The following is a 27,317-nucleotide window of genomic DNA, read 5'->3' as shown; positions in this document are numbered from 1 at the left end:
TCACAGGGAACAGTCTAGCCCTAGGGAACCCATCCTGGGTGCTCCCCTCTGCCAGCCGCCCAGCTTTTGGGCTAACTGCTGGGAGGAGGGAGATGGGGCTGGGACAGGCTGGGGCACAGGATGGCAGCCCCCCCGGGGAAAGCAGGCCCCCTCTGCCAGGGCAGAGTAGCAGACACTGCTTTCTCCAGAGTGGGCCGTGTTGCCTGGGCCAGGGAAGAGGTGGCGGTGCCTTGCTCTCTCTCTGGCCATAGGGTGGGGTGGCACCAGTAGGTACCTGGGTCTCCCACCTGGAGCCTGCTTCTAAGGACAAGCAGCTGACCAGGGTGAGTGTGGCAAAAGCAGGATGCCCAGAGGTCACCCTTCCTGTTTTCCAGACCTGCCGCACACTCCGCCCCTGCCCTGGTCTGTGCCTGCATCTGTCTCCTACTCCACACGTGGCATTTGATCTGGTTAGTTATACCTAAACTCATCGAGCACCTACTATGTGACAGACACTGTTCTAGATGTTTTACGTGGATTAACCCAGGAATCTTTCCTACATTTTTATGAGGTGGCTGCTAGCATTAAAGATGGGTGAGCTGGGTGGCTCAGCGGTTGAGCATCTCCCTTCGGCCCAGGGCTTGATCCTGGTGTCCTGGGATCCAGTCCCACATCGGGCTCCCTGTGTGGAGCCTGCTTCTCCCTCTGCCTGTGTCTCTGCCTCTCTCTCTCTGTGTCTCTCATGAATAAATAAATAAAAATTTTTTAAAAATGGGACAACAGAGGCACAGAGAAGTTAAATGACTTGTCCAAGGGCTAGTGGCAGAGGCTGCATGCAGACCGGGCAGTCTGATTCCAGAGCCTGAGCTTTAATAATAATTCTTCTTCTTCCTCCTCCCCTTACTCCTTCTTCTTTTCCTTCTCCTTCTTTTTGCCTAATCTAGGAAGAGGCTGCTAGTCCCTTGCACTCCCCAGTCTTGCAGCTTGTCAGTGCCAAAGAGATTGGGGCTGTCCCACCGTGTACCTGCACCGTCTCCCCACCACCACTTGGACTCCTTTGTACAAAGATAACGGTTTCTTTATTCTATGGGCAACTTTAGGGTATGTTTAATATAGAAAGAAGGCTCTGGAAAATCCAGACCTGTGCCCGCCAATCCAAGTAAAAAATTTCCTGAAGGCAGGGAATCAAAAAAGGACACAGGGCTTAGCTTGGCCCTGTCTGTTCTGGACACCAGTCCATCAGGAACGCTGCCTTGGGGTGTGGAGGGCAGTGATGTATGTATAAGTATCAACCAGCCTCAGTAACCCGACTTTTGGGAGTAGGGAGATTGGAGACACCATCCTGAAAAGCGGCACAGAGTAATTTAAGAAAAACACAGAAGATACCGTCACGGCCTCTCTAACCTGGCTCACTGTCTCCACTCGATCAGATCAGCTTTCCCTCTTTCCATGATTAATTTAAGAGCACACCTACTCCTCGTCTACCTCTGTCCCAATTAAGTGAATGTCCCAATTAAGCAGATAATTTCTCACTCTGGGACTGACAGTGATGAGGTCTGACTGTAAATCATGTCTATCTGTTCCCGCTTTTCTTCCTGCCCCTAAACTGCGTTGTGCATATTTTTCTCTGTCACCTTTTCTTTCTTTCTTTCTTTTTTTTAAGATTTTATTTATTTATTCATGAGAGGCACAGAGAGAGAGGCAGAGACGTGGGCAGAGGGAGAAGCAGGCTCCCTGCAGGGAGCCTGATGTGGGATTCGACCCCAGGACCCCAGGATCATGACCCAAGCCAAAGGCAGACGCTCACCACTGAGCCACCCGAGTGCCCCCTCTGTCTCCTTTTTAAGCTTCTCGAATACAGATCACATGTCACTTAACTCTCTTTTGGGTCTGGTGCCATTTAAAGTGTACACTAGGTCCTAAGAAGCGTCTGGGGCTGCTGCTGATAAGGAGCAGGGGGCAGCTCACGGTCCAGCTGACCACAGCGAGGGTCACGAGAAGCCAGGGCTGCTTACGACCGTGCTGACCTCACAGGCCGGAGCAGCCCAGCCGCCCAGGGAAGCGGAGCTGGATGCTCAGGGGCAACGTGCTCACCTGCCCCGTCCTCCTGGGTCCCCTGGGCACTCACCTTTGAACATGATGGCTTCCCCGTGGCCCTCCCTCTGCTTCTCTCGGAAGAGCTTGTAGCAGGCCGAGGTACTGGCCATGAGCATCCGGAATTTCTGCGAGAGGACGTCCAGAGGGACAGTGTCAGCCGAGGGGACATGGCCAAGTAGCACGAGGGAGTCCCAGGGGGCTCAGAGCCCCGGATGCCCGTGGTCTCGGGCCTCCTCGTGCCAAGTGGCAAGGGCGGCCTGCCTGGCAGGGTTTTCTCTGTGTCAGAGCAGCGTCTCTCACCCTTCCTGCTCTAGAAACTCCTCCACCTCAGCAACGCCATCGAGTCAAAGCTCAGAGTCTAGGATGGCTTCTTCTTCAGGGTGGAAGGGCTTCTGCACGTGGCCAAGAGGACAGGCCATTTGCAAAACTTTTCCAGGGTAGGAACTTGCAGCCATCCCTTGCCCTTCAGAAAGTGAAACAGGCCCCGGCCCATAGCCCATGGCTCCCTAGAGCCTTGCGGCCAATACAGTAGCCACAGCCCTGTGGCTCTTGGACTCGTGAGTTGTGGCTAATCGGAGCTGAGATGTGCTGTGAGGAGTAAAATACGCACCAGAGCTCGAAGACTTGGCATGAATAAAAGAATGCAGCATCGCTCATTAATAATTTTTATATTGATTACACGGTGAAATGCTAATATTTTGCTACCCTGGGTTAAAAATTCACCAGCCGCAGCGACAACAGGCGAACCAGCTTGAGCCTACTTCCTTCTTCCTCGGTGCAGCCACCACCTCTAGGCCCTGCCCTCTGCTGACAAGAGCTGGTAGCGAGTGGGTTCCCCGTCATCCCAGTCACTCCAGCCTCAGGGGCCAGCTCACCTTTGTGCCCGGGATGGGGACGAAGGTCATGAACTCGTCCACATGGCCCACGGTCAGCCAGTCCGAGTAGAGCTCCACGGGCGCCTGCACCTGCTGGGCTTGCAGGAAGTCCCGCACCACCTTGGTCATCCTCCGACCGCCGGACCTGGGGCAGGGGTGGGGAGGGGGCAGCTCTTCAGATGGTGTTACGCTGCGCCTGCCTCGCCAGAGGGCCTGCCGGAGTGCAGCCCCTGGAACCCAGCCTGGATCCAGGGTGGTGTCAGCAAAAGGCTCGGGGAGGAGCCTGAGCCACGGGGCTGAGAGACCCTGGTGCTGCCAGGGAGGCAGTTGCGCCCAAGGAGAAAGAAGGGGGCCTTAGCTGTCGCCATGGCCTGTATGAAGGACATGGAGCCCAGCCTTCACCCCTTTCAGCTCCCGAGGGTGTCAGGGGGCATAACAAGGCCAGCTTCTGGGTTCAGGGGTCCTGCAGGGACTGCTGGAGGGGGCTAGGGCACAGGCATGGTTCCAAAACCTACCCCAGGCCATGTGCCTCTTTGTTACATTATCTTCTACTTAACTTCAATCTTTAATCAGTTCAAGTGACACCTCCTCCAGGAAGCCCTTCTTCCTGATTAGTGACTCTCTGAGGTCTTTGATCTCCCCGGGACCCTTAAACTATCACTCAAGGTCCTCACAGGGGCAGCCCCGATGGCGCAGCGATTTAGCATCGCCTGCAGCCCGGGGTGTGATCCTGGAAGCCCGAGATTGAGTCTCACGTCAGGCTCCCTGCATGGAGCCTGCTTCTCCCTCTGCCTCTCTCTCTCTCTCTCTTTCTGAATAAATAAATAAATCTTTTTTTTTTTTTTTTTTTAAAAGGCCCTCACAGTACCTTGCCAGAGGAAGAAATTCCTCTCTGATTTGGCCTCTGTCTGGATCTGTTACCTCCTCCCCTTCCTTCCTCCTTGTTCTACTTCCTAAGCTTGCTGCCCCCTCAAGCCTTTCCCCTCCTGCTCCTTCTATTTGAAATGCTCTTTCCCTCTGATCTTCCCACGGCTGCTCCCTTCTCATTCTAGCCTTGATTCCCAAGTCACTGCCATTTATTTATTTATTTATTTATTTATTTATTTATTTAATTTCATTTTATTTTATTTATTTATGATAGGCACATAGTGAGAGAGAGAGAGGCAGAGACATAGGCAGAGGGAGAAGCAGGCTCCATGCACCGGGAGCCCGGCATGGGATTGGATCCCGGGTCTCCAGGATCGCACCCTGGGCCAAAGGCAGGCACTAAACCGCTGCGCCACCCAGGGATCCCTATTTTTTTTATTTTTAAAGATTTTATTTATTCATAGAGACACACACACACACACACACACAGAGAGGCAGAGACACAGGCAGAGGGAGAAGCAGGCTCCATGCAGGGAGCCTGACGTGGGATTTGATCCCGGGTCTCCAGGATCGCGCCCTGGGCCAAAGGCAGGCGCCAAATCGCTGCGCCACCCAGGGATCCCCCAAGTCACTGCCTTAAATCCACGAAAGCTAAAGCGCACCTGCCCCATCACTCTCTACTATATAAACCCTGTTTTACCTTCTTTATTCCAACTTGTTAGCATCCAGAAGGGGCTCATTTATTTGCTGGCTGCCCTGTTGATTTTCTGTACTCCTCCCACCCTAATTGAAAATTTGCCAATTGCTGGGGCTTTGTCTGCTTGGCTCACTGATGTATTCCCAGAGCCTAGCACAGTGCCTGGTAGAGAAGGGCCTCAATTAATATTTGTCTCTAAGGAGCCCTCCCTGGATTCCCCAAGGGGGTTAGAGACTCCTCTTTGGGTCCCCCTGGCTCCCTATCATTTTTTCTGTCACTGTATATGGTCCTCCCTTGCACCTCTGCTGTTTCATGTCTGTGATCTCCACTGTCTCCTTGGAGGCAGGGGCTGGGCTTCATGTTTAGAGCACCATGGATGGCACCAGGTTGGTCCATGGGAAATATTTGCTGAATGGATGAATGACTACTGAGTGGAGGGAAGAGGGGAGGCGGACACACAGGCACTGCCTCTTCCAGAAGGTAGAGCATCCCATGTGGCTTGGAGGGCCTTGGTGCCCAAATCCTGGCTGATCCCATATATGCAGGTTCCTGGCAGCCCTTTTGTGAAATGAGGACCCACGGTTCCCACTCTTCCCAGTGACTGTCTTGATCAAGGAAGAATCTGCCTTTTCATTGGGAAGTGGGTCCCCTGGGGAGGGAGTGACAGTGTTGTGGACAGGTCAGGGAGCTAGGGACTCACACTTTGGGAAGGGCCATGTCTTTTCCACCCTCTTTTGTATATGGGCACCCCCAAGGACTTATTAGTACTCTCCTACTCAGCCTCTTTCGGTTACCTCCTATGGACTCTTTTGTTCTTTGCCTACCTGGTTTATAATCTCATTATACAACCTCCCATTTGGGGAAAAACTATTTATTTAGTTTTATATTAGATCCTAAGTCCTACTAAGATATAAAGGCTAACTTGGTTTTATTTTTAAGAGTGTCTGTATCTTTTTAGATTCTCCCAGCCAACCCCTCCATGTGTGAGCCCCCCAGGCCACTCCTAAGGAGAAAGAGTAACTCCCTGGCCCCACCCACTCCCGCCGTCCCAACCCTGGCTCCTCTTACAGAGGAAAGCTGCTCCCGATGAGGATCCGGCCCAGGGGGTAGGTCTTGCCGTTCACAGTCACTGGTGGACTGACCTCCAGGTTCCCAAAGGAATCAAGGCTGGTGACAGGCTCGAAGAGGGGCTCCCGGGTCACGTAGCCAAAATCTGGGCCCTGGGCAGGAGGCACACACCCATCATTAGCCTTCTGTAGCCGGAGGTCCTTAGCCCCAGCTCAGCCACCCTCTGATGAGTACTCTTACACCACTTGGGTCTGGCACTGTGGGCATTTGGTTTCTAGGGGGTCACCCACAGTCTTCTTATTCCCACTGAAGAGCAGGGGCAAGGTATGGGGAGGCTGAGTTTGTGGGTATGCTGGCCTGTGTGGGCATGCATGGAGGTATGTAAGTGTGTATTAGTGTGTGTGTGTGTGTGTGTGTGTGTGTGCACGGGGTCTCTGCATGTGCCTGTTTCTAGACACAGAGACATCACAGACTCATATTGGTGACTTCAGGGGTGGTTTGCTTTTTGTGCTGTTGACATCCCTGCTCATCTCTTTCTTTATCTGACCCTCAGTTTCCCCATCTGTAAAAGAGGTATTGGTTTAGGTACTAGAGGGAGGGTGGTAGACGGTACCATCATTCCCAGAGACTTGCTACCCTCTTCCCAGTAAGAGGATTTTGTATCCTGAGCCATTGTTAGTATGTGGTATCTCCCAGCAGAAGGAAGGGAATTCCCCACCCAGTGTTGGACCCGGTCATGTGACTTGCTTTGGCCAGTGAAATATGAGCAGAAATGACATGTGCCAGTTCGGAGCAGAAGCCATCAGCTCCTCTGTGTATGTCTACCAAATCTTTCTCTTCTCCTCGTGCTAGGAGAATGGCATTTCTCAGGCTGGGGCTGCTCCTGCAGCCGGGGCTCTAGAATGGGGAAGGCACGAGGAGGCCGGGCCGTGAACAACCAGCCCACAGTCAACACAGAATCACAAGTGAGAAATGGACCTTTGTTGTTGTCAGCCACGAAGATTTGGGAATTGTTTGTTACTGCAGGCTTACCTAGTAAAAGCTGACCGATACATGAGGAATGACAGATTTGCCACATACACACCATCCCGGCCCATTCCCAGCCAACCCCTGTATCTGTTCCCTGAGCCCACAGAGAGCCTCTGAATCCTGCTTAGAACAGAGCTCCAAAAAATTAGAGCTGGCACACAACGTGACCCCAGTGACCCTTGAATTTTAAGGTTCCTTTCAGGATTTTTCAGTGAAAAAGTAGGGGCCTCACTTGGGAACTTGCATTGGGGCTGGAACTAAGCTTGCCTGATAAAAGTTCTTGTAAAAAAATTGCATGGGGTAGGAAGATGTAGCTTATCCTGGCCCAGCTGAGAGGCTCAAGGGACAGCCGTGCCCAGTGATGTGGACAGCTGCAGCTTAGGGCTTTTTTTGCTTGGGAGCTCCAGATGACAAGGTGTGACTTGCTGGAAGCTGGGCAGCTGGGCTTTAGGGCATCATGCAGGCGGGCAAGCACGTGGCACAAAGCCGGGCTTGGCCCGGGTCACCAGGAACAGTGCAGCCTGGGACCTTGGAGCCAGGCCAGCCTGGAGCACCGAAGGCACGTGGTGACATGGGAAGAGGGGTAGAGTCAAACTGGCCTCCAGTAGCAGTTACCAAGGCCTCCCAGCAAACTGAGGCTTGTAGAGGTTAAGCTGCTTGTCCATGGTCAAGGGGTGGAAGGAGATACAAGGCCAGGCTCCTCCACCATCTTCCTGTGGTGAGGGCACTAGGTTAGGGAAGGTTCCCAAGATGTACATGTGAACCATGAATGTCTCCGGACTCAAGCAGAGGCTGCCCTGCCCGCGACCTCGGGAAAAACTCTTGATCTATCCCAGTCTCTACTTCATGCTCTATCCAAACCGCCCTCCCTGTTCCAGGGGGAAGGTGAGATTTTGGTTTTGCCCTTACTCAACCAGTGGTTAAGGGCATAAATGGGAGTGGTAATGGCTTCTAGAACCAGGGGGTCAGATTGCTTAAAAAAAAAAAAACCCACACAAACTGAAAACCATACCTTCAGTGAGCTTTGAGGTTAGAACCATGATTTTTGACATTTAAGTATAATTTTCCTCTTTGAAACTTATTTTTCTTGGGGTACCTGGATGGCTCAGTTGGTTGGGGGTCTGCCTTTGGCGCAGGTCATGATCTCGGGATCCTGAGATCAAGCCCTGCATCTGGCTCTCTGCTCAGTGGGGAGCCTACTTCTCCCCCCCGCCTCCCCATTGGCCGTGCACACCCACGTGCACACACTCTGTCAAATAAATAAATAAAATATTAAAAAAAGAAAGAAACTCATTTTTCTGCAAGTTGGGGATGGGGCTGGGGACAGACCCCCACTCCACCTCTTTCCTATAGTTCCCATTTTATTTATTTTAGATTTTATTTATTCATTCATTCATTCATTCATGATAGACATAGGGAGAGAGAGAGAGAGGCAGAGACACAGGCAGAAGGAGAAGCAGGCTCCATGCAGGGAGCCCAATGCGGGACTCGATCTGGGACTCTAGGATCGTGCCCTGGGCCAAAGGCCGGCGCTGAACTGCTGAGCCACCCAAGGATCCCCCTAGTTCCCATTTTCTACAAGAAAACTCTCCTCTGAGTAAATTTTTTAATCCAGGGGATCAAATCTCATCTGGGTGGCTTTTTACTCCTGCCTTCCAAAATGGGTGAAACTGATAACAAATGGTACATTTATTGAGCACTTGTGGTGTGCCAGGCCCTGGGGAAGTGTCACACTTTCCTTGAGGAAACTCTTCAAGGAAAGGACCATGGAGGTCACTACCCCAACTGATTCATTCTGCAGATGAGAAGATGGAAGCAGTGGGCAACAGACTAACTTGTCAAGGGGTGCCCAAGGTCTCCGGAGCTCTCTGTTCTTTAAGAGCCCCCAGGATTTTTTCCCCCATGCCCCACCCTGAGGTGGCCCTCAGCATCTCACCAGAAGCTGCTTCACTGGGAAGTCCTTCAGGTTTCCATCTCGGGGCGAGTCCAGTACCACAGGGAAGCCTTTGTGGGGGGCCTCTATGTAGCCAAACTCAACTTCATCCTGTGGGGACACCAAGGAGAGCTGTCAGACGAGGCAGCCTCCCTAGTTCTCCTCACTACCAAGCAATGGCAACGGTTCCTTACATATCCTTCAAATAGTCTCTGCACACTCTAAGCATATTTGCATTCATATCAACCCCATTTCTTAAAACATAATCAATAACATCCTTATGTTCATTTTCCTGCAAGTAGCACCTTAATTTGAAGCTCATTCTGTATTTATAGGTTGGCTTCTTTTTAGCTGTTGTATAGTACTCCACTGTAACCCCCCCTATCTAATGTGGATAGACATTTAGGTTGTTTTACAGTCTTTTGCTACTTCAAGAAGCAACGCTGCAGTGAATCACCTTATACAGTTATGTGTCTGTGCACATGTGTGTGTATGAGCCAACAGCAGAATTCCCATACATGGAGCTGCTGGCCAACTCTTCTTGCCTGAGCTGTGGGCCACATCTCTCCCAGCCCATGGTGCCTCACCTGGATCCAGCGGTCACCTCGGTTTACGTACTGGAAGCAGACCTTCAGTTCACAGTTGGTTTTCTCAACCAGGTTCTTCACCTCTTTCAGGAACAAGTAATTGTCCTTCATGCTGAGAGGTTCAGGGAAGAGAGGGAGGCCAGGAGGAAGGGTGAGGAGGGACAGGGCCAGTCTAACTGAGGTGGCAACAAGCAGCTGGCACCTCTGGGCTGTGCTGGGAAGACGAGGCCATCTCATCTGTTCACAGTCACCTTTGCAAAGGCTGCTGTGTGGTGTCTACCAAGGTCACGAACACATAAAACAAGAAGGGGGGCTCTTGCCCGCGCCCCCGTCCAGATTTCTGAAGAAGGGCTGTGTCTACCCCAGGGCCTCAGGATCCCACTTGTCATGGCCAGCATCCACCTGCCGGGACTCCTCTCTCTCACTTCTCATCTTGCTGCAGCTGTCTAGCACATTATAGGTGCTCAAAAAAGAGTGTTGCATAAGATGAGCTGAACATCTACTGCATAGGAGGCTCCCAACCAGATGGTGTGGGCCAAGAATGAGAAAAGGAATGATAGCTATTATTTTTGAAGCACAAGCTGTGCCAGGACCTTGGATTAATACTTTGCCTGCTTCGTTTAATGCCCACAGTGACTCTGTGACGTCAGCATTTCAGAGAAACAGAGGCACAGAGAGGTCAACTGAGTTGCTCAAGGTCACAGGGATGGTAAGTGACAGAGCCAGGATCCAAACTCAGGTCGGTCTGCCCCTGAAGCCCCAGCTATAGTGACTCTGCTGCGCTGCCTCCCGGCGCCGTGGCCCATTGCTTACCAGCACACAAACACCGACACAGGAGGCAGGATGTTGGGGGTCATGATCCATGGAGCAATCCGGAATATCACGGTGTCCGTGAAGATGGGAGTCAGGGGAATCTCCTGGGCATGGGAGAGGGGAGGGGATCACAGAGTCTTGTCCGGGTACCTCTCGTACCTGCCTTCTAGGGTGGGTGAAACTGATAACAATGCTACGTTTGCTGAGCACGGGCGGTGTGGCAGGCCCTGGGGGAGTGCCACACGGGCCGTTTTGCTTCTGCCTTACAGTAACCACAGGGCAGAGCTGCTATTATAACCCTTGTTTCACAGGTGGGGAAACTGAGTCACAGACCTCTAGTCACAGACCTGTTTCGCAGCTGTCCGAGGTCACGTGGTTAGCAAGGGGAGAGCCTGGATTTAAACCCACGGGGGTCAGGCTGCTGCAGCCATACTGGGAACCACTACCAGATCTTGCCCCATCAAAGGCTCCTTCCTGAAACTGGGCCAGCCCTGCCCCTGCTTCTGTTTCTGCTCTGGGCACCTTGTCCTTTTCTACAGGTGAGCATTTTAATGTTGTTTGGAGGAATTTTGCTATGTTCAGATTGTTCTTTAAGGAAAGGTTCAGGAAGCTTGCCTGGAGCCTGGGGGAACATGAGTGGATTCCAGGGTTCCTTTGTGTGGTTGGCTTCGAAGAGCTACAGGAAACGGGCACCTGCCCTTGGTGGAGGCCATGGGGGCAGGTGGGACTATGGGCCTCGCTGGCCCTTCCTGCCTGGGTCCACCTCGTGAGTCTCTGCTGGTGCCCGCTGGAGGGATCAGTCTGAGGCCCTGATGGCCAGGCTGCTCCAAGCTCAGGTGGGAGCAAAAGCCCTCCCCCGTCCAGTACTGTTAGGGCTGCCTTTTCTCCCTTTCCTCATCTGAGGGACTTGAGGGTGCTTTGTGAATGAGTTCTTACAAGCTTGGATGCTCACAACCACCCCAGGAAGCAGAAACATCTGCTGTTTGTCTTACAGATGGGAAGCGAAGGCACAGGGAGAAGATTCACCTGCCCAATGTCTCCTGGGCTGGAAACTAGGCAGTCTGACTCCAGAATCTGTTGTCATAAATCTAAGCTATGGGATGCCTGGGTGGCTCATGTTATGCCCAGGTGGTTCAGTGGTTGAGTGTCTGCCATCGGCTCAGGATGTGATCCTGGGGTCCTGGGATTGAGTCCCACGTCACGCTCCCTGCGTGGAGTCTGCTTCTCCCTCTGCCTGTGTCTGTGCCTCTCTCTGTGTGTCTCTCGTGAATAAATAAATAAAATCTTAAAAAAAAAATCTAAGTTAGATGCAGCCTCACCTTCTACAGAGCCCACTGTGTCCTGCACCAAAGTAGTCTGGAAGTGACAGTGAGGAGGGGACCTTGAGTCTGGGAGGGCAGCCAGGGGTGGGAGCCTGGGGCTGCGTCTTTGGGATGAGAGGTCCTCGTCAGTAGGACACACTCTAAGTGAGGGGAGCCTCTCCTCGAGAGGGGCAGGTGTTCTCCTTCTTGTTCAGTTTCCCAAAACCAAGAACAACAGTGAGTGAGGTGTGTGGCCATAGGGTGGGGGCGTGACCTGCATGCAGCTGGGATTTGGGGTTCCGCCCGTGGTCAGAGGTGGTATGACCTACAGGGAGGGTGAAGGGTCCGTCTGGGGAGGGAAAAGCAGGGCATATAAATAGTCGATAAGCCTCATGTGTGTGGCCTGGTTTGCTCCCTGGAGTAACCCCTGGGGATCTGTGCCTCAGAACTAGGTCCATGCTACTGCAGGGAGGGGGAGGACCAGGGGACAGGTGTGGGGGATGTCAGAAAATATCACCCACGGGGATCCCTGGGGAGTAGGTGAAGCAAGCACGAGGATCCCTGGGGTGTAGCTCAGAGGACCCCAGCTGACATGTGTGGGTGGTCGTTGGGGAGCATCGAGGTCTCTAAGCTTGGCCCTGCCCGGTGCTTTGGGGGGGAGTGGGGCATAGTGAGGACCGCTGACAGTGGCCCTCTGGAAGGACCCCACCAGGTCCCCAGGGGCAGCCCTTCACGGTGGACGCCTGCAGCCCTCACCTCGGCCATGTACTCCAGTAGGCTGACGTGGATGGAGACCAGGCCTGGGAAGCCCTCGTCGGGAAAACGCAGGCCTTCCACGAAGAACAGCAGCTCTGCGGAGCCGCCCGTGTACTTGACCACGTGGTAGAGCTTCCGCCGGCCCAGGATGTGGATGTAACGCTGGCCGAAAAACGGGTCTGGAGGGAGGAGGGCCAAGGTCAGGTTCCTATCCCTGCCAGGGAGGTGTCACTGGGGCGGGGGGTGGGGGGGCAAGACGGCAGAGTAACTGGTCCTCTGGACACAGAGAGAAACGCACAAGCAGGAAGTGCCACCAGAAGGGCCACGGCCCGGTCGTCGCCCCAGCATGGCCACGCTCCCCAGGTGGCCCCAAACCAGGCCCCCCTCTCTAGCTCCTGGCTTCCTCATCTATAAAACGAGCCGAATCCCAGGAGTGGCCCACGTGAAACGACAGCAGGTGATGACAGAGCAGCTAGTGGTGTGGAGGAAGGATATTACGCCCCTGCTTTACCGATGAGGAAACCGAGTCTCAGAAAGGAGAAATGGCTTGCTGAGGTCACACGGCCAGCACGCGGCCGAGCTGGGACTCTGATTCAGGTGCAATTCTGAACCCCAAGCTCCTGCTCCCCTTTGACAAACAAAACACCAATGTGCCCATCTGTACCTCAAAATCCAGAAGCCGCGTTGGCGTGGAGGCCCACACGTGGTCTCTGGCTGTGGCGTCTCTTGCCTGGGAGGAGAGGCAGGTGCCCCCAGGGCTTCTGCCCAACTGGAACCCCCCAGCTCTTTACAGTACTCTTCCCTCCGCTGGGCCTTGATTTGTGTCCCTTCTGGGAAGTACACCCAGATCCCCCGGAGACCAAGCCAGGGACCTGTGTGGGCCTTCTGCAGCCCTCGTCCTTGCCCATCACAGCCCTTCTGAGTGGGTGTGATCTCACTGTTTACCTGTCGACCCCGAGAGACTGTCACCTGGGGGGCAGAGACAGGCCCGGCCGGGCCCAGGGCCAATGCGGCATGTGGTCGTGTTTCATAAACGTCTACTGGATGCACCCGTGGCTCCCACGCCACTCCCTACGGGAGAATTTTTGGGCTAGAGCAGAATTACTCTGTTCCCAGCATGGCCGAGGACCTCTGGGGGGAGGCGGGCAGCGGAGAGAAATGTGAAGATGCCGTTTCTCTGTCTGCCCAGAGCAGTGCTCGGCCGGTGGTAAGATAAGGCGGATGTGGGAAGTGTCCTAACAGGGCTGGAGAGAGCAACCGGCAGGTTACTGGTACTGGGGTGGGGAGGGTGGGGGCGGGAGGCAGGGTGGGGCTCATGTGAGCAGAGGGAGGCCGACTTTGAGATGCCCTGTGGGGTAGCAGAGGTGGGGTGCGGTGAGGAGGGGAGATACTTGCAGTGCCAGAGGCATGGAGGGAGGACCCTATGCAGTTCCAGAAGGAGTTTCTTTATGCCCTGTGGAGCTGGAAGGGTAGAGTCAGGCTCAGCTTGGTACTTATTGTCAACAACGACCGCGACAGTTCATGACCTGTCACCCACGGGTTAGGACACATAACCAGGACAGTCCTCGTACAAATAGGGTGCGTGATCAAAACTAGCAAATTAAATGGAGGAACCTCCGAAGCCTGAGCTCATAGGACGTAAGACAATGTGCCCAACTGGTCCCTGGGTAGACGTCTTGCTGAGGGCAGGTTACCTTAGCGGTTATGACTTCCAGAGTCAGAGAGATCTGGGTTCAAATATCATTTGGACTTTACAAGCAGCAAAAACTCAGGGAATTCACTTAACCTCCCCGAGCCTCAGTTTACCACTTGTTAAATAAGGATAATATCACACCTAGGCCACAGGTCATTGCAAGACAAAATGACACAGCATCCGTAGCTTAGTGAAAGCCGGTAACCATGGGTACCCATCGGTGCCGGTGCCGCAGCTGGGCCCCGAGGGTGTCAGTAGGAGGAGAGCCTGTGAATGAGCTAGCGAGACCCTTTCTGCCAAACTCATGGCCTTTGCGTTTGGATGCCTATGAGCGAAGGCAAAGAAATAACACCTCCCCTCCCCTTCCCTTGGGTGGGCCCCAGAAATGAGAAAGACTCGGACCCTGGATGTGCCAAGTTGCTCAGCACGGCCTGACACTGAAGCTGAACTTCTCACTCAGAAACGCCCTGGGTAGATCCTAATCGCTGACTAGATCCAGATGGATCCGCATAATCAAAGCATTCTCTTCCAGGCATTCAGGCTGCACTCCGAGCTGAGGCTCCGGGAGAGAGCTCAGGCCTAGAAGCTGACTTGTCTTTGCAGGAAGCTCCAAAGTGTCCCCAGCACTCGGGGCAGCTGGGAGGGCCACCTGGGCCTGGGGAGGGAAGGGGTCTGGCCTGGAAGCTGTGTCATGGGGAGGGACACGATCTTGCTCATCTGCATGTAGGTCTTCTACAGTCTCGTGGCCTGAGATTTACATGTGTCTCTCTTTCTGGTCTTGGGCCAGTACCAGGCACATCGGTTCCGTGGTGGGAACAATCCTGCCACTGTCCCAGGGAGCCTCCTTCCCCCGCCCCCAGCTTGGTGCAGGCGGCCTGAGCACGGCCGCCTCTCCCTGCGGGAACCAACAGTGCCCTTCTGTTGAGTGGCCCACATGCCTGGGCCTGGGCCTGCCAGCCACCCTGACCTCTCCTTGGCCCCAGGCATTGGCCCCACCAGCCGGCGCGTGGTGTGGTTTGGCATAACCCTTCTGGTCACCTTGGAGCCATTCCACCTCCCAAGGAGACTCTTGATGGTGCGACCAACCGTCCTGGTTTGCCTGGGACTCAGGGATTTCCCAGGATGGGCGATTTTCAGTGTTAAAACCAGGAAAGTTCCTGGGCAAACTGGGACAAGTTGGTCACTGTATTGTTATAGGAAGGGGTCAGGCCCCAACTTTGGGACCAAGGGAAAGAATCTGAGGCTGGAACCCAGTGTCTTCCTAACAGCACTGGGGACTTCTGTCTGTTGCAAGGATTATAATTAATAATCATGATAATAATCCCAGCAAAAGCAACGAGCGCCATCTACAGAGGGCATTCTGTGGTCCGGCTGCCGTGGGGAGTGCCTGACACATGCTCCTCGTTTGGTCTCCAACCTGAGCAGGGGTAGTCATGCCTCTCATCATCCCCAGGTCACGTCACAGCTGAGCCCCAGGCGTGGGCTGGTAAGTGGGCTTGCCCCGATGCAGGGCTTGAGCCTCCCAGGCTCCAGAGCTCCCTCTCAGGGTCCCTCGGCCTCCAGCTCCCTGCCCTTGGGGGACACAGGTGACATAAACCATTTGTGTAACATGACACATGCTCACCCATAGGTGTGCTCAGGCTTTGACGAAACCTGGAAATGTTTGCACGGAAGAGGGGGCAACTGTGCCACAGTGGGATTACTCCCCCGCTGTTCTTTCCAGGATTCCACATATTGTGGGAAAACTGTCGTGGAGTCATGGCTGCACCAGTACTGTGCCCCCCTTGCCCCACAGGACAGCAGCCCAGATGAGACAGGCTGGGGAATGGGGTCTTGAGGTGCTTGTCTGCTCAGAGCCCCTCTCGGATGGCAAGCGAGGGGCAGGGATGTCCTTACGGGGCCAGACTGCAATCCACTCCCATTAATGAACAGAACCCGCTAGATAACGTCCAGGTGTCACTACCAGGAACACAACGCGTGTCACTGTTCCACGCCACGGCGGAGAGGAGCAGGCCTGCGCCGCAGCACCCCCATCCTCTGTGGCAACCTTGGACCGCACAGGGTAAACATCAACATCCCCGGCCCCCTGGGGCAGCAGAGCCGGCCTGACTCTGGGGACATTCCAACCTGCGTGAGGTCACTGCCAGGGCCCAGGGTGGATCAGGACGGCTGGCTTCGGGTGGCAGCTGTCCGCTGCTGTCCGGGCTAAATCACTCCCTGAGGTGAGGGTCCCGGGCCCTCATGCCCAGCTCCTCTGGCGTCTGCCCCGGCTCTAGTGGGCCTGCCCCGAGGGGGCCCCAGACTTAGGCCAGAGATCCCGGGCCCCCCGGACAGCTGGTCGCACGGGGAAGCCCCACCCTGCATCAGGGCAAAATGCAAAGCTAACTATTTTGCTGAGAGAGCTTTTTAATACATAAATCAGATCTTGACAGTCCCTTGCTTAAAAGCTTCTAATGGCTTTCCACCGCACTCAGAATAAAACCCAAGCCCTCCCCCATGCCCTGGCCTCTGCCCAGCTCGCTGACCTTGGCTCCGACACCCCCCCCACCTCTAGTCTCTCCCTTTTGCTCCTCCAACGCTCCAAGCCGGTCCACCGCTCTCTGCTTCGTGTGTGCCTCTGCTCCCTCTGCCTGGAACACTCTTCCCTCAGCTCACGAACGGCTGGTTCCTTCTCACTGTTGATTTGGGTCCTTTCTGGCCCCACTAGGCCCAGCGATGCCTCACCTCTGCCCCCAATATCCCCTAGTACTTGGCAGGTGTCATTTGCTCCGGTTGTGCTCCTTGTCACGCCTCCCTCACCAGACCACCCCCTCCCGCTGGGGGGGGGGGGTGAGGTTGCAGAGTTCACTGCAGGGGACCCCATACTGAGAACAGCATCAGGCGCCGAGGACAGCACCTGGCTCAACACGTATTTATAGAAAGAATGAGACAGAGCGAGCGGCTATGAAGACTAGCTCTGTGCCCGAAGCATGTTCCCTACACAGCGGGGGCCCCGGATGCCCTGTCACCATCAGGAGGAGCCAGGGGTCCAGTCTGTGTGGGTGCCCACAGCCTCATGGGGGTCTCTTGAAACGCTGGAGGCAGTTCTCGGCTCCAGAAAGCCTGAGATGGGCAGAAAGCACCCGGGGGAGTGCTGCGTGGGTAACCCACCTTCGGTATCATGCGGGTGGCACGGCTCCAGAAAAGCTGGACCTCAAAAACCTGGTTCATGGGAAGAAGGGGCCCTCGGGTTGTACATAAACCTGCATCACTACCGACTCCTCTGAGGGAGGAGCGGCCTATCCCTGGGGCCTCTCGACTTCACGGGACAACAGCGCGCCCAGTGATGGTTACCAAGAGGCGGGTCCTGGCCCTCTCAGGTCCCCTGCACCTGCAGGAACCACCGCTACTGAGGGGTGGCTCTGGGGAACGTGGAGGGCAGAGCTGGGCCCCGGGGAGGTCCGCTCAGTGGGCACCGGATGGATGGAACCTTCTGGGGGGGGCTGCGCTGGGGTCACTCACTTTCCACATAGAACACGCCCACTTTGTCCGAGTCAGCCATGGAAATGTAGAGAATGATCTCGTATCCGGCGGGGAGGCGGTCCGGGCCTTTGGTCCGCAGGATCATCTGGGACATGTCCTTGAGGTCTGGGGTGGGAAGATGCAGAGGAGGTTAGAATTAAGACACACGCGGCTGGAATGTGGGCTCGTAAATAACTGTCACTTTTCCAACTGGGACAGAAAGCCCCACACACGTGTATTGTGGGAACTGTAGGGCAGCACAGAGACTGGTTGTCTCCTCCGACACTATGACCTCCTGTAACTTTTTGGAAATTTCCTTCCAGGCCTTTCCCTATGTGTATCTGTATGTGTAACTGCTAAAAAGCATGGCTCCAACTGAACCACATTAATCGTTTTGTCTTCTGTTTTTTAGCAAGAGTGGATTTTTTTTTTTTTTTTTTAAGAAAGAGAGAGAGAGTGAGTGAGCGAGCAGAGCAGGGAGGTGCAGAGGGAGAGAAAGAGAATCTTCAGCAGGTTCCATGCCCAGTGAGGAGCCGGACACGGGGCTCAATCTCACGACCCTGAGATCATGATCTGACCCGAAATCAAGAGTTGGATGCTTAACCGACTGAGCCCCTGAGGCGCCCCAAGAGTAGATAACTGAGTCCACCATCCCCAGGAGACCGAAGGTCACCCCTGCCTCAGCCTTGGGCCAGCCCAGGACTGAGCGTGTTTCCACTGCTCTTCCCTGCCCCCAACCCCGAGTATGGGTCCCGCTGGCACCTTCCTTGCTGTAGACCTTCTCATCGTTCAGGTCCTCCTTGGGCAGCCAGGGTGTGTCTCGGTCACAGTTCACCAGCAGGATGGCCCCCTGGCCCTCGGGGCCCCAGGTCCAGGATGCCTGCGTCGCCAGGGAGAGGGGTCAGCGCCTTCTTGTCTACCTGCTGGCTGATTCCCAGCCCCACTGCAGATCCCCGCCCCAGGACACCAAAGAGACAGGCCCAGGATGAGAATGAAGAGCAGCCACCACGCATCGGGGCAGGGATGACTCGGCAGACGAGAATCCCACATCTGGTGGTGGTGGGGGGGATGGCGGTGGCAGAGGGAGACACAGGGCTCCGAAAACGGACCCTGCATTCCTGAACGTCCAGCCTGGTGAGGCTGTGCCTGGAGGGGGAGGAGGCAGGGAGACGGAGGGCGGCCAGGGAAATGGACAGGCCGACATTCTACGACAGGCTCTGAAGTCCCCGGGGGGATCAGGGGGAGAGGTCTGGACGGACGGACGCCCAGCTGTTTCCAGACATGTGAGCGCTCCAAATGGGACCTGCAAGGCGATCCATTCTCTACGCTGCAGCCAGGGCCATAATAGAACAAGCTCCAACCAGATCATGTTATCACGTCCCTTTCCTGCGTTAAGCTCTGTCGGGGGCTCCCTGTTGACTTAGGATAAAGCCCCAATCCCTGACTGCGGGCTGCAAGGCTGGTAAGACGGCTGGCTCTCCGTCCATCCTCCCACCTGCCCGGCTCGCTGGCCCCCGGCTCTCAGGCCTGTGCCCTCCCTCACAGGTCCTTGTGCTCGCGGAGCTGGTCTGTCTCCCCCCACCCGGCCAACCCCAGTCCTCCTCTGGTCATGGCCTCACCATCCCTTTCTGATTCTCCAGCCCTGAGCAGCTGCCCTGGGGTTACATTTAGGGCACCATACACGTGCTATTTGGGGGTGAACTTGGGACAATTGTGGAGAAAATATGAAACTTCATAGACCCAGATAGAGAGAGTCTGAGAAAGTTCAGGCCCACAGGGATTGTGTGACTTCACCAAGGCTGCAGAGCTCCTCAGGGGAGGCTGGGCTCCACAGAGGCTTCCATGGTCAAGTCCGTGTGGCATGGCCACGGACACAGACCCGGGGTCTCCTTGCAGCCAGCTGCCTCCAAAAGCCAGAGTCCCATGGAGGAGCCGAGGAGAAGGGACTCCCCAGCAGGTGCGAAATCCCCCATCCCTGGTACAGACAGTCTAGGGCTGGCTGCTAGGACCAGGCTTCCCTCTGGGCTGTATTCATTTAACTGTTTCAAGTATCCGTCTACATGTAATTTAAAACAGGCTTTAGGTTGTTATTAGGAGAGTAGCAGATGCCCGTGGCAACAAGGTAAGGATACAGACGGGCAGAAAATGGAAAACAGAAACAGGATGTACGCAAAGCAAAGCCAATGGAGCTTAAAAACTGGCTCGAGGTTGAAAGAACCCAGGAGAATGAGATGCAGAACACAATGCTATCCACACAAGCTAATCGTGCGCCAGCCACACGGTGTGTTTTGCAAGAATCATGAGGACAGAAAGGAACACACAAAAGCCATTAAATGGTCCTTTGTGGGGGAGCAAGATGGGAGCGTGGAATGTAGGGTAAGAGAGAATAAATGAGTGAACACAGGAACAGATGAAGGAACGATGAATGAATGGATGGGTGGATCACACAAGAGAGGGGCTGTGTGTGCACCCTTAAAAATAACATCCCTGGAACTGAGAGCAACGCGTGCAACCTTCTGCTTCTCATTCAGTTTTACAGTTTTTAGAAAATGCAGAGTAATGAGAGCAAATGCTTTGGCAGCACCTCCTCTGCGGCAGGACATTTATTATTTCCGACAGCTCTGTGAACTGCGTGTCCCATCCTGTGGATGGGGGAACAGAGTCCGGGAGGTGCTTTGCTGCCGTTGCTCTAAGGAGCTCAGCTCCTCTGTGGGCCCTGCCACCAGCACACTAGGTGTGGGAGCCTGCACCGGGCCTCAGTCTCCCCATCTGTAAAAGGAGAGCTGTCTGTGCTTAATGGGAGGAAAAACAGCTGCGTGCAGCCTCCCTCCTGAGCTTCTCTGCCCCCCCGGGACTCCCCAGTCCAGGGCTATGTGCCCTGGTAGCTTGGTACCTTTTTGGGGTTGTTCTTCTCCACCACACCATCCCGGTCTGCATCCACATCCAGGGAGATCTCTGGGGAAAGACACACAGGTGAGTTGTTGAGCCTGCCAGGCAAGGTGGGGGCAGGGCCAGGGCCAGGGCCAAGAGGAACACCTGTGGGACTGGGTGCAGCTCCCACATTCCCTCGGTCCCTGGAAGGAGAGGGCCTTGTTGAGGGTCATCTTATCCAAACCCCTGCCCCAATACCCCAGTTGCCGATGCAGAACGTAGGCAGATACTGTGCAGATGTCACAGCTGATAGACTTGAGAGGGGCTACCGGGTAGGCCGGGGGTCTCCCAACACTTCACCGTTCCGTGGGCAGTTCTGGGTGGTGGTTGGCATGAGCCTCACCAGACAGATCCAGGAGCCTTGGCTCAGAGAGGCCACGTCACGAGCCCCGTGGGAATGGGGAGCAGTAGTGGACCTGGGCCATGCGGGGCATTTGCCTTCCCTGAAGCTCCTATTTTGAAAATTTTCGGAGGAATTCCTGACTCCTTTTCTCTGTCTGTCCAGGTGGTGTGCATGGGGCTGTGATCTCTTCCAGAACTCCCGCCTCCCATCAGTTCTGCTTTGGGTGGGAAGCTGGGTCTCCAACCCCTCTCCATCTAAGGGTGCCCGAGCAAGCCAGGCTGTCAGATGGAGGATCCAGGCTGGGGTCCCTGTTTATTCCTTCTCTTGGAGAAAAAGGGGTGTTTGGTATTCCCAGGCTTGTCGGAGGGGTGGGGGGACAGGTTTTGTGGAAATTGCGGGGCAGTGAAAGGAGCCCAGGATTTACTGTTACTGCTGGTTTTCTGCTTACAAGCTGTGGGACTTTGGGCAGGTTAGACAGCCTCTCTGAGCCCCAGCTGTCCACCTGCGCAATGGGGCCCTTCCTAGCTAGACGAGGTGCACTCATTGCAACGGGAGGTGCGATTGACGTTCCAAGCTGGACCCTTTGTTGCGGCGGCTCTCCTGTGGTGTTTAACAGCATCCCCGGCCTCTACCTGCCAGATGCCAGTAACATCCCCCAACTGTGACAACCAAAATGTCTCCAGATGTTGCCAAATGTCCCCTGGGAGGCCAAATGGCCCCCGGAGTTAGAGACTAACAGGGCTGGGCAGGAGAGCTGGCCCGAGGTGGCGGGAGTGTCCCACAATGGGGTGAGCTGAGCCCAGGTCCTGGGACTGCCCCGTGGGCTCGGCCTCACGCTGAGCATGACTTGGACGGAGGCGGGAGCTGGGTGGGAGTGAATGCATTCCTGGTCTGTCCCCTTGGCAGCCGTGCTCAGTCCCCGGATCGGGCGGGGAGGAGGGTACTGATGTCACCCTTCCTGAGGCGGCTCACCCTGGGGATAATGCTCAAGTCCTCCTTTTGCTCAATAGCCTGATTCCCTGAATGTGGCTTTTCTGGGTCTAGAAGGAGGCAGGACGGGGGAAGCTCTCAGGGTTCTCGGTCCTTGGGAGAAGCAGCGCCCCGGTGTCCCCGCCTCTGCAGCCCTGCTGTCAGTTGGATGCGGTAGGGCCTGATTAAGATAAGCGCCTCCCATTGATCCCGTGTGCATCACACAGCAGATCACCGTTGAGCATCCACTGTGTTCCAGGCACCACAGGAGGCATGGGGACCCAGGGGGACCCATGGGGACCCAGGGGATGGCATTTGGGGTACACTGCATGCCCTGGGGTCCCCAGTCTTATGAGATAAATATTATTGTTGCCACTGTACAGGTGAGCGAACCCAGACTCAGAGACATCACCTGTCAGCAAATTGGGCTGATAACCCAAGGCTGGTGCAGGGTAAGGATTCTCGGGACAAAGCGGGGAAGGGGGTACCACCAGCTGCTGTTAAGAGACTGAAGCCTCAGAAGGAGGAACAGTATTGATTTTGGCTTCTACACCTTCAGGAACTTCGCAGCTTGGACACTCCCCAGTGAATGCTGCCTTTCAGGGAGGTTGGCTTCCCGAAGCTCCTCCCTGGGCACCAGCCCCAGATCCGGGTTCCCTAAGAAATCTCTTTCTTTGCTTTTCAAGATAACAATCTCTCCCCGTGTGTGCAGTTCCCTTTGCCAGAGGCAGAGCACTTCCCGTTCCTATTCTCCTCTCAATCATACCAGCCAGGGAGGAGTCACCACCCACCCAGCCACCCTCGCCATACAGATGAGGAGACAGAGGCACCCCGCAGGGAAGTGACCAATGGGTCCCCAGGGAGTGTGGAGCCAGGCATCCCACTTGGGCTTCTGACTCCAGACCCCTGACCTTGGCCTGTTTCCTCCACTGACCCAGGCTCATCCCCACCTTGGGCTGTTTCTAAAACCCAAGTCTGCCTCCAAAGACCCAAAACCTACTCCCTTATGGCCGTTCCCAGAGGAGCTGACCACATCCCCACCTGGCAGCCCTGGGGCTTTTGTCTCCAGGTCAAAGTGGCACCACACCATGGCCGTGGTGGGTCTGTGAAAACAGTGCATCACAGGAGAGAAATTATGAGCACTTGATTGTGCTTCACCTCATGATAAATCCCTTCAATTTAAAAATTTTATCGCTGGAATATTTGCACGTAATGCAATAAATAAATAAATAAATAAATAAATAAATCAAATAGCACCAAACAGCTTCTAAAGAAAAATAGCAGTTTCCTGTCCATCCCAGCCCCTCACCTGCCTGAGGCAACCTCCATAATATTAAGTAATACACTTATGGCTCTTCCTTGATTTATTGACTTCAAACAAGTGTCACTGACTTCCTGTTATGACATTCAGGCATTACGTAATTGGGCTCTCTCATCACCCACCGCCCAACCTCCAGGGCTTCTCCCCTTCAAAATTTCCTCCAATGTTCACAATTTAACTAGATTTCAGTGGGATGATCCTTGTAGGGACAGAGAACAGGGCTGTCATGACCCACCCAGACCCCTGCCCTCTTGAGATAGCTCTGTCTTCCCTGCGGGGCAGGAGACAGGACAGCTGTTTCAGGGCATCTGGGCCCCAGACGACATTTCCCAGAGGCTCTGTATGCTACCTCGGCTCCCCAGAATAGCCCCAAGGTGTCGGATGGCACCTGGGGTGTGGGGCAGATTTATGGGAAATGTCACTGGGATTGAGTTCAAGGTAGCCTGAGAATCTAGACACCAAGGCTTCAGGCTTGACACAGGGGCAGAAGCATTTTGGCAGGCCACCGGCCCCCATGGACAGTGGCAGGGTGCCTGGCCTTCTTACGTAACCGGGCAGCTTGGGGTGTGGTGGGGAGGAAGGACTCTCTCCCCCACGGCCAACTGGGGCAATGCTCCTAGGCCCTGGGGAGGGGGCCCAAGGAATGAGGTCTCAGGGCTCATGTCCTGCCCCTGTTGCCAGGACCACAGCAAAGAGGGTGAGACCATTCTTCCCGCTTCCATTTGTCCTCTCCCGCAGTCCCCTTAGTAGGGAGGGCTTTGCGAATCAGCCCTACCTGGAGTCCTGAAGGCCATGAGGGACCAACAGGCTCAAAGCCCTCATTCTACAGCTGGGAGAAAGTGAGGTCCCGAGGGCTGGGCTGCTTGGGAAGTCACACAGCACGTCCTTGGCGGGACTGGGAGCCAAGCCCTGGGGCCTGGTCTGGCCAAGGGCACCATGAGTTTGTTCCCAAATTCCACAAGGAAGACTGAGGGACAATGGGGTTCTTCAACTTTGCCCAGGCAGAGGGACAATGTGGCTCCCCAAAAGCAGAAAGGAGAAAAGAGCAAGTATTGACGGAGCATCTACTCCATGCCATGCACGCACCCTCCCATCGGATCCCTGGGAGCCGGGTGCACGAGGCTGCCATGAGTCCCTCTGCGCAGAAGAGGGACCAGGGGCTCACGGTGGTGACAGTCACAATGTGGCCCGAGGGGCAGAGCCAGAACTTAGACTTATTTCTGTCTACTTCCCAGCCTGGGCTCTTTCTGCTCAGTGGGGGCTCAGGACAGAACTAGGGCTCTGGGGACTCAGACACATCCCCGGGTGGGGGCAGCCCCACCGTCCCGGGGCCTCGGGTGTGTTCTTGCCTCTGAGGTGCCCTCCCTGTGAAGGGGGGGATGAGGACACGGGCCGAGCGGGCTCAAGGCCCCTGGGGTCGATGCCTGAGGGAAGATAAGACCTGGAGGCCCACACAGACCAGGGGGCCCTTAGGGGAACCAAATTCCACCTATGTCTGATGCAAACGACTGTCTTTCATTCTGAAATTATTCCTCTGCCCACTTTTAGGTGTGAAAATGTTAGAATGGTGGTGATAGTTGTTGGCAAATTGTTTTATTCATATTTTTCCTTTTTTGCCAAGCACCAAATTTGTCAGGCTTATCGGGGGGGGGGGGGCACACATTTTACCTGTCCATGGAACCTGAGTATCTGGAAGTGTAGTTAGTGTCTTCTGGGGTCTCAGTCCTGCTGCCCCCTCTGAGCACAAGCCCCACAGTCCTTGAGAGGAGAGGGGGAGTCCAGTCCCGGCCTCCTCACCGGGTGCTGTCTGGCCATCGATCCTGTCTGCCTGGCTTTGGTGGAAGGCTCGCTAATGGTGGAGTCAGCTCTCTGGGACCCCCTCACTGAACAGGTCTCTGGCCGCTGCCCTTCTTGTTTATGTCCTCAGGTGTCCCTGTCTCTGTGGGATTGGGTTTCCTCAGGGCCGGTCATCTGAGACGAACCGGGCGAACCGGGGGCCGCGTGTGCATGGGACGTGTACACACGTGCCAGCCTTCCACTGCGACTCGGGAGGCTTTGGTGCTCATCTCCTGGGGCCCCCTGAGGGTGTCCCGAGGTGGGTGCTCCCTTGGTGCAGAAAGATGGTCAGGGTAGCCAGCAAACAAGCCAACTGGGGCGGCAGCTGAGGAGTGGAGGAGCATTGCCCTTGAGCCTACTTTGTTGGCTAAAGGCTCATATTAGGAATTAGTGGTTTTCTGGGGGGAAGTTCTGAGACCCCCCCCCCACTGGTCTATCCTTGGGATGGCTGGGAGAGTAGATTGAGATGGGGACAGTAAAGTATTGGTGCCTGGCACATTGTAGGTGCTCCAGAAAAGTTAGGTGTTTCTCCTCCTCCTGTCCTCCTGGTTTAAACATTATATGATTTAAAAAAAAAAAAATATATATATATATATATATATATAAAAGTAATATCTCCATTGTAGAAGAGTCTACACGCCAAGTGCCCTGGCACCCAGGCAGGCAGGGGAGTGCTATGCAGATGGTAAGACCCTGGGCAGGGAGTAATCCCGAGCTCTGGACTCAACCTGCCAGGGAGTTGCTGTGCAACCCTGGACAAGTTCCCAAACCTCTCTGGGCCTCCCTGTCCTCAATGCAAAATGAAAGGCTTGGACTACATAAGTTGAGGAGCTAGGCTGGATCACTGTGTTCCCAAGGCAGGGTCTAGGGAGGGCAAGGGGGTAGCTGGGACTGTCAGGGACAGAGCAGACTTTATAGACAGGCCATTTCCCTCACTATGAGAGGCAGGCGCTTCTCCAGGCTGCAGGGGAGAGGCAGGGGAGGAGCAGACTTTGCTCTCTCTTCTCAGTGGCCCCCAGAACCTGGGGCAGGGATGCAGACATTGGGGTGAGGTGCCGGAGACCGGGGCATGCCTCCTCCTGCAGGACGCCCCTCAACCCAGTGCACAAGGGCTGGGCACGTGTGGCATCACTTCTCAGTCCTGCTTTATTCAGAGGAAGCTCCGAGTGCCAGGCCTGCAGCACTGAGAACAGGCCAAGTGCTGCTGAGAAGGGCAGCAGTGCCAGCCCCTGGGGAGCAAGGCACCCAGGTCGCAGCCACACCAACTTACCAATGGCCGTGAGGAAGAGCCCAGCCTGGTCAATGGGCATACTCCCTTCCTCGTCGTAGTAGTTGACAGTGACCTTGGCAGGGAGGGGCGCATTGGGAGGGAGAGAAGAGTAGAGATCACAGATCACGGGCAGGAAGATCTGCAGTGACCACCCTCCCTGACTCACGCCTCCCAGCCTGTCCAGTCAGTTCTCCCCAAACCTCCAAACCCTTTCCTCCAGGAAGCATTCCTGGGTTGATGGGCTGCTTCTCCCAAATTATCCAACACATGGGGGGCTCCCCTCCTCTAGGGCATGCAGGGTCCTGACTGCTTACCTATGGCCCCTGGTGCATTCTGTTGCCTGGGGGGGGGGTCCCCGCCCCCCTCTGGTATCTGCCACAATATATGACTCACTCCTGCTGAGCAACCAGGGGGCAGGGCTGAGGTTGTTTTCTTTGAATAATGGCCAGTGCCATCCCTGCCAGGGGGCGCTGGGTGACGTTCATAATTAGAGAACCCGGTGAAGAGATGTCTCAGCTTCACACTTGCCCTGCTGCATGGGCACTCAGCACCCCACTTAATACAGGATGAGGCCAAGGACATTTGGGGCTGTAACTTCTGGTGACTCTAATATATCACTCAGCAGCCCTCAGCTTTAACCTTCCACGACGTCGTCATTCCACAGTCTGGCCCTGAGCTTCCAGGACAGGCGCCACCAGCCGCAGGTGGGACCCGAGCACAGAAACGTGGCAAATCTGACTCGAGATGCGCCCTAAGTGTGATACAGACTTGGGATGAGAAAGAACGTACGCTAGCTCATTAATTTTTTTTTTATGTTGGCATCACGTCCAAAGAATAATATGGTGACATATCGAGTTAAGGAAAATACACGACTAAGGCGAAGCCCACCCGTTTCTTCCTGTTCTTTCAGTGTGGCCACGAGGAGCCTGGCACTGACACGTGTGGCTCGTGCTCTGTTTGTACCGGACGGCGCTGCTCTAGCCTGGGCCCCGGTTCCCGCGGCCCCCGGAGGACCGCCCCGGCCAGGGTACCTTGTCACTGCTGGCCTCCGTGCTGGCCTGGCTCATGGTGACCCGCAGTGTGGTGCTGGGTGACAGAAGCCAGCGCTGTTTGCCATTGGTGGCCACCTCCTCGGCCTCCCCATCGCGCACCACCTCCACCCGCACCCGCTCCGAGTGCTTCAGGCTGAAGGTCTGGGCCTCAGCTGGGGCCGCGCTGTAGGGAGACAGAGAGAGAGGGTCATGGGGTGGGGGACCCAAGGGCAGGTGGGATAAGGGGCTCCCAAAAAAGAGTCCTGGGGGGGGAGGGCAGCAGGGACCTCCCGGGTTGTCAGGTCTGGGGGACCCCCAAGGACCCAGCTGCACCACAATCGCCTGGTAGGGGGGAGGGCGCTTGGTAACCGTAGAGATTCCTTGGGCCAGTCTTGTACCCACTGAGTCAATGTGTGAGGG

At 55.3% G+C, this 27,317-nt stretch overlaps 1 protein-coding gene and 1 long non-coding RNA gene across 2 annotated transcripts in view; one reads left to right on the top strand and one right to left on the bottom strand.

The window, feature by feature from the left end:
* LOC121496661 overlaps positions 1 to 10,483 on the top strand; it is a 31,097-nt gene extending 20,614 nt beyond the window's left edge. Inside the window, exons 2-3 of the long non-coding RNA XR_005989299.1 lie at positions 9,766 to 9,841; positions 10,257 to 10,483. This is a non-coding gene — a long non-coding RNA (uncharacterized LOC121496661). The remainder of the gene's footprint in view (positions 1 to 9,765; positions 9,842 to 10,256) is intronic.
* Positions 1 to 27,317, bottom strand: part of PADI2 (peptidyl arginine deiminase 2) — a 44,466-nt gene that overhangs the window by 4,765 nt on the left and 12,384 nt on the right. Inside the window, exons 2-13 of the mRNA XM_041765152.1 lie at positions 26,898 to 27,081; positions 25,867 to 25,939; positions 20,090 to 20,151; positions 17,959 to 18,076; positions 17,197 to 17,322; positions 12,003 to 12,181; positions 9,946 to 10,049; positions 9,133 to 9,244; positions 8,549 to 8,656; positions 5,584 to 5,735; positions 2,952 to 3,096; positions 2,108 to 2,201 (exon numbers count right to left, since the gene is read on the bottom strand). Of these exons, the coding sequence (XP_041621086.1) occupies positions 2,108 to 2,201; positions 2,952 to 3,096; positions 5,584 to 5,735; positions 8,549 to 8,656; positions 9,133 to 9,244; positions 9,946 to 10,049; positions 12,003 to 12,181; positions 17,197 to 17,322; positions 17,959 to 18,076; positions 20,090 to 20,151; positions 25,867 to 25,939; positions 26,898 to 27,081 (1,457 nt within the window). The remainder of the gene's footprint in view (positions 1 to 2,107; positions 2,202 to 2,951; positions 3,097 to 5,583; positions 5,736 to 8,548; positions 8,657 to 9,132; positions 9,245 to 9,945; positions 10,050 to 12,002; positions 12,182 to 17,196; positions 17,323 to 17,958; positions 18,077 to 20,089; positions 20,152 to 25,866; positions 25,940 to 26,897; positions 27,082 to 27,317) is intronic.

This window comes from Vulpes lagopus, chromosome 8 (assembly GCF_018345385.1).
Source record: "Vulpes lagopus strain Blue_001 chromosome 8, ASM1834538v1, whole genome shotgun sequence".
Lineage (NCBI taxonomy): Eukaryota > Metazoa > Chordata > Mammalia > Carnivora > Canidae > Vulpes > Vulpes lagopus.
The sequence above is the reverse complement of the archived record's forward strand: the minus strand, read 5'-3'. Positions and strand labels throughout refer to the sequence as shown.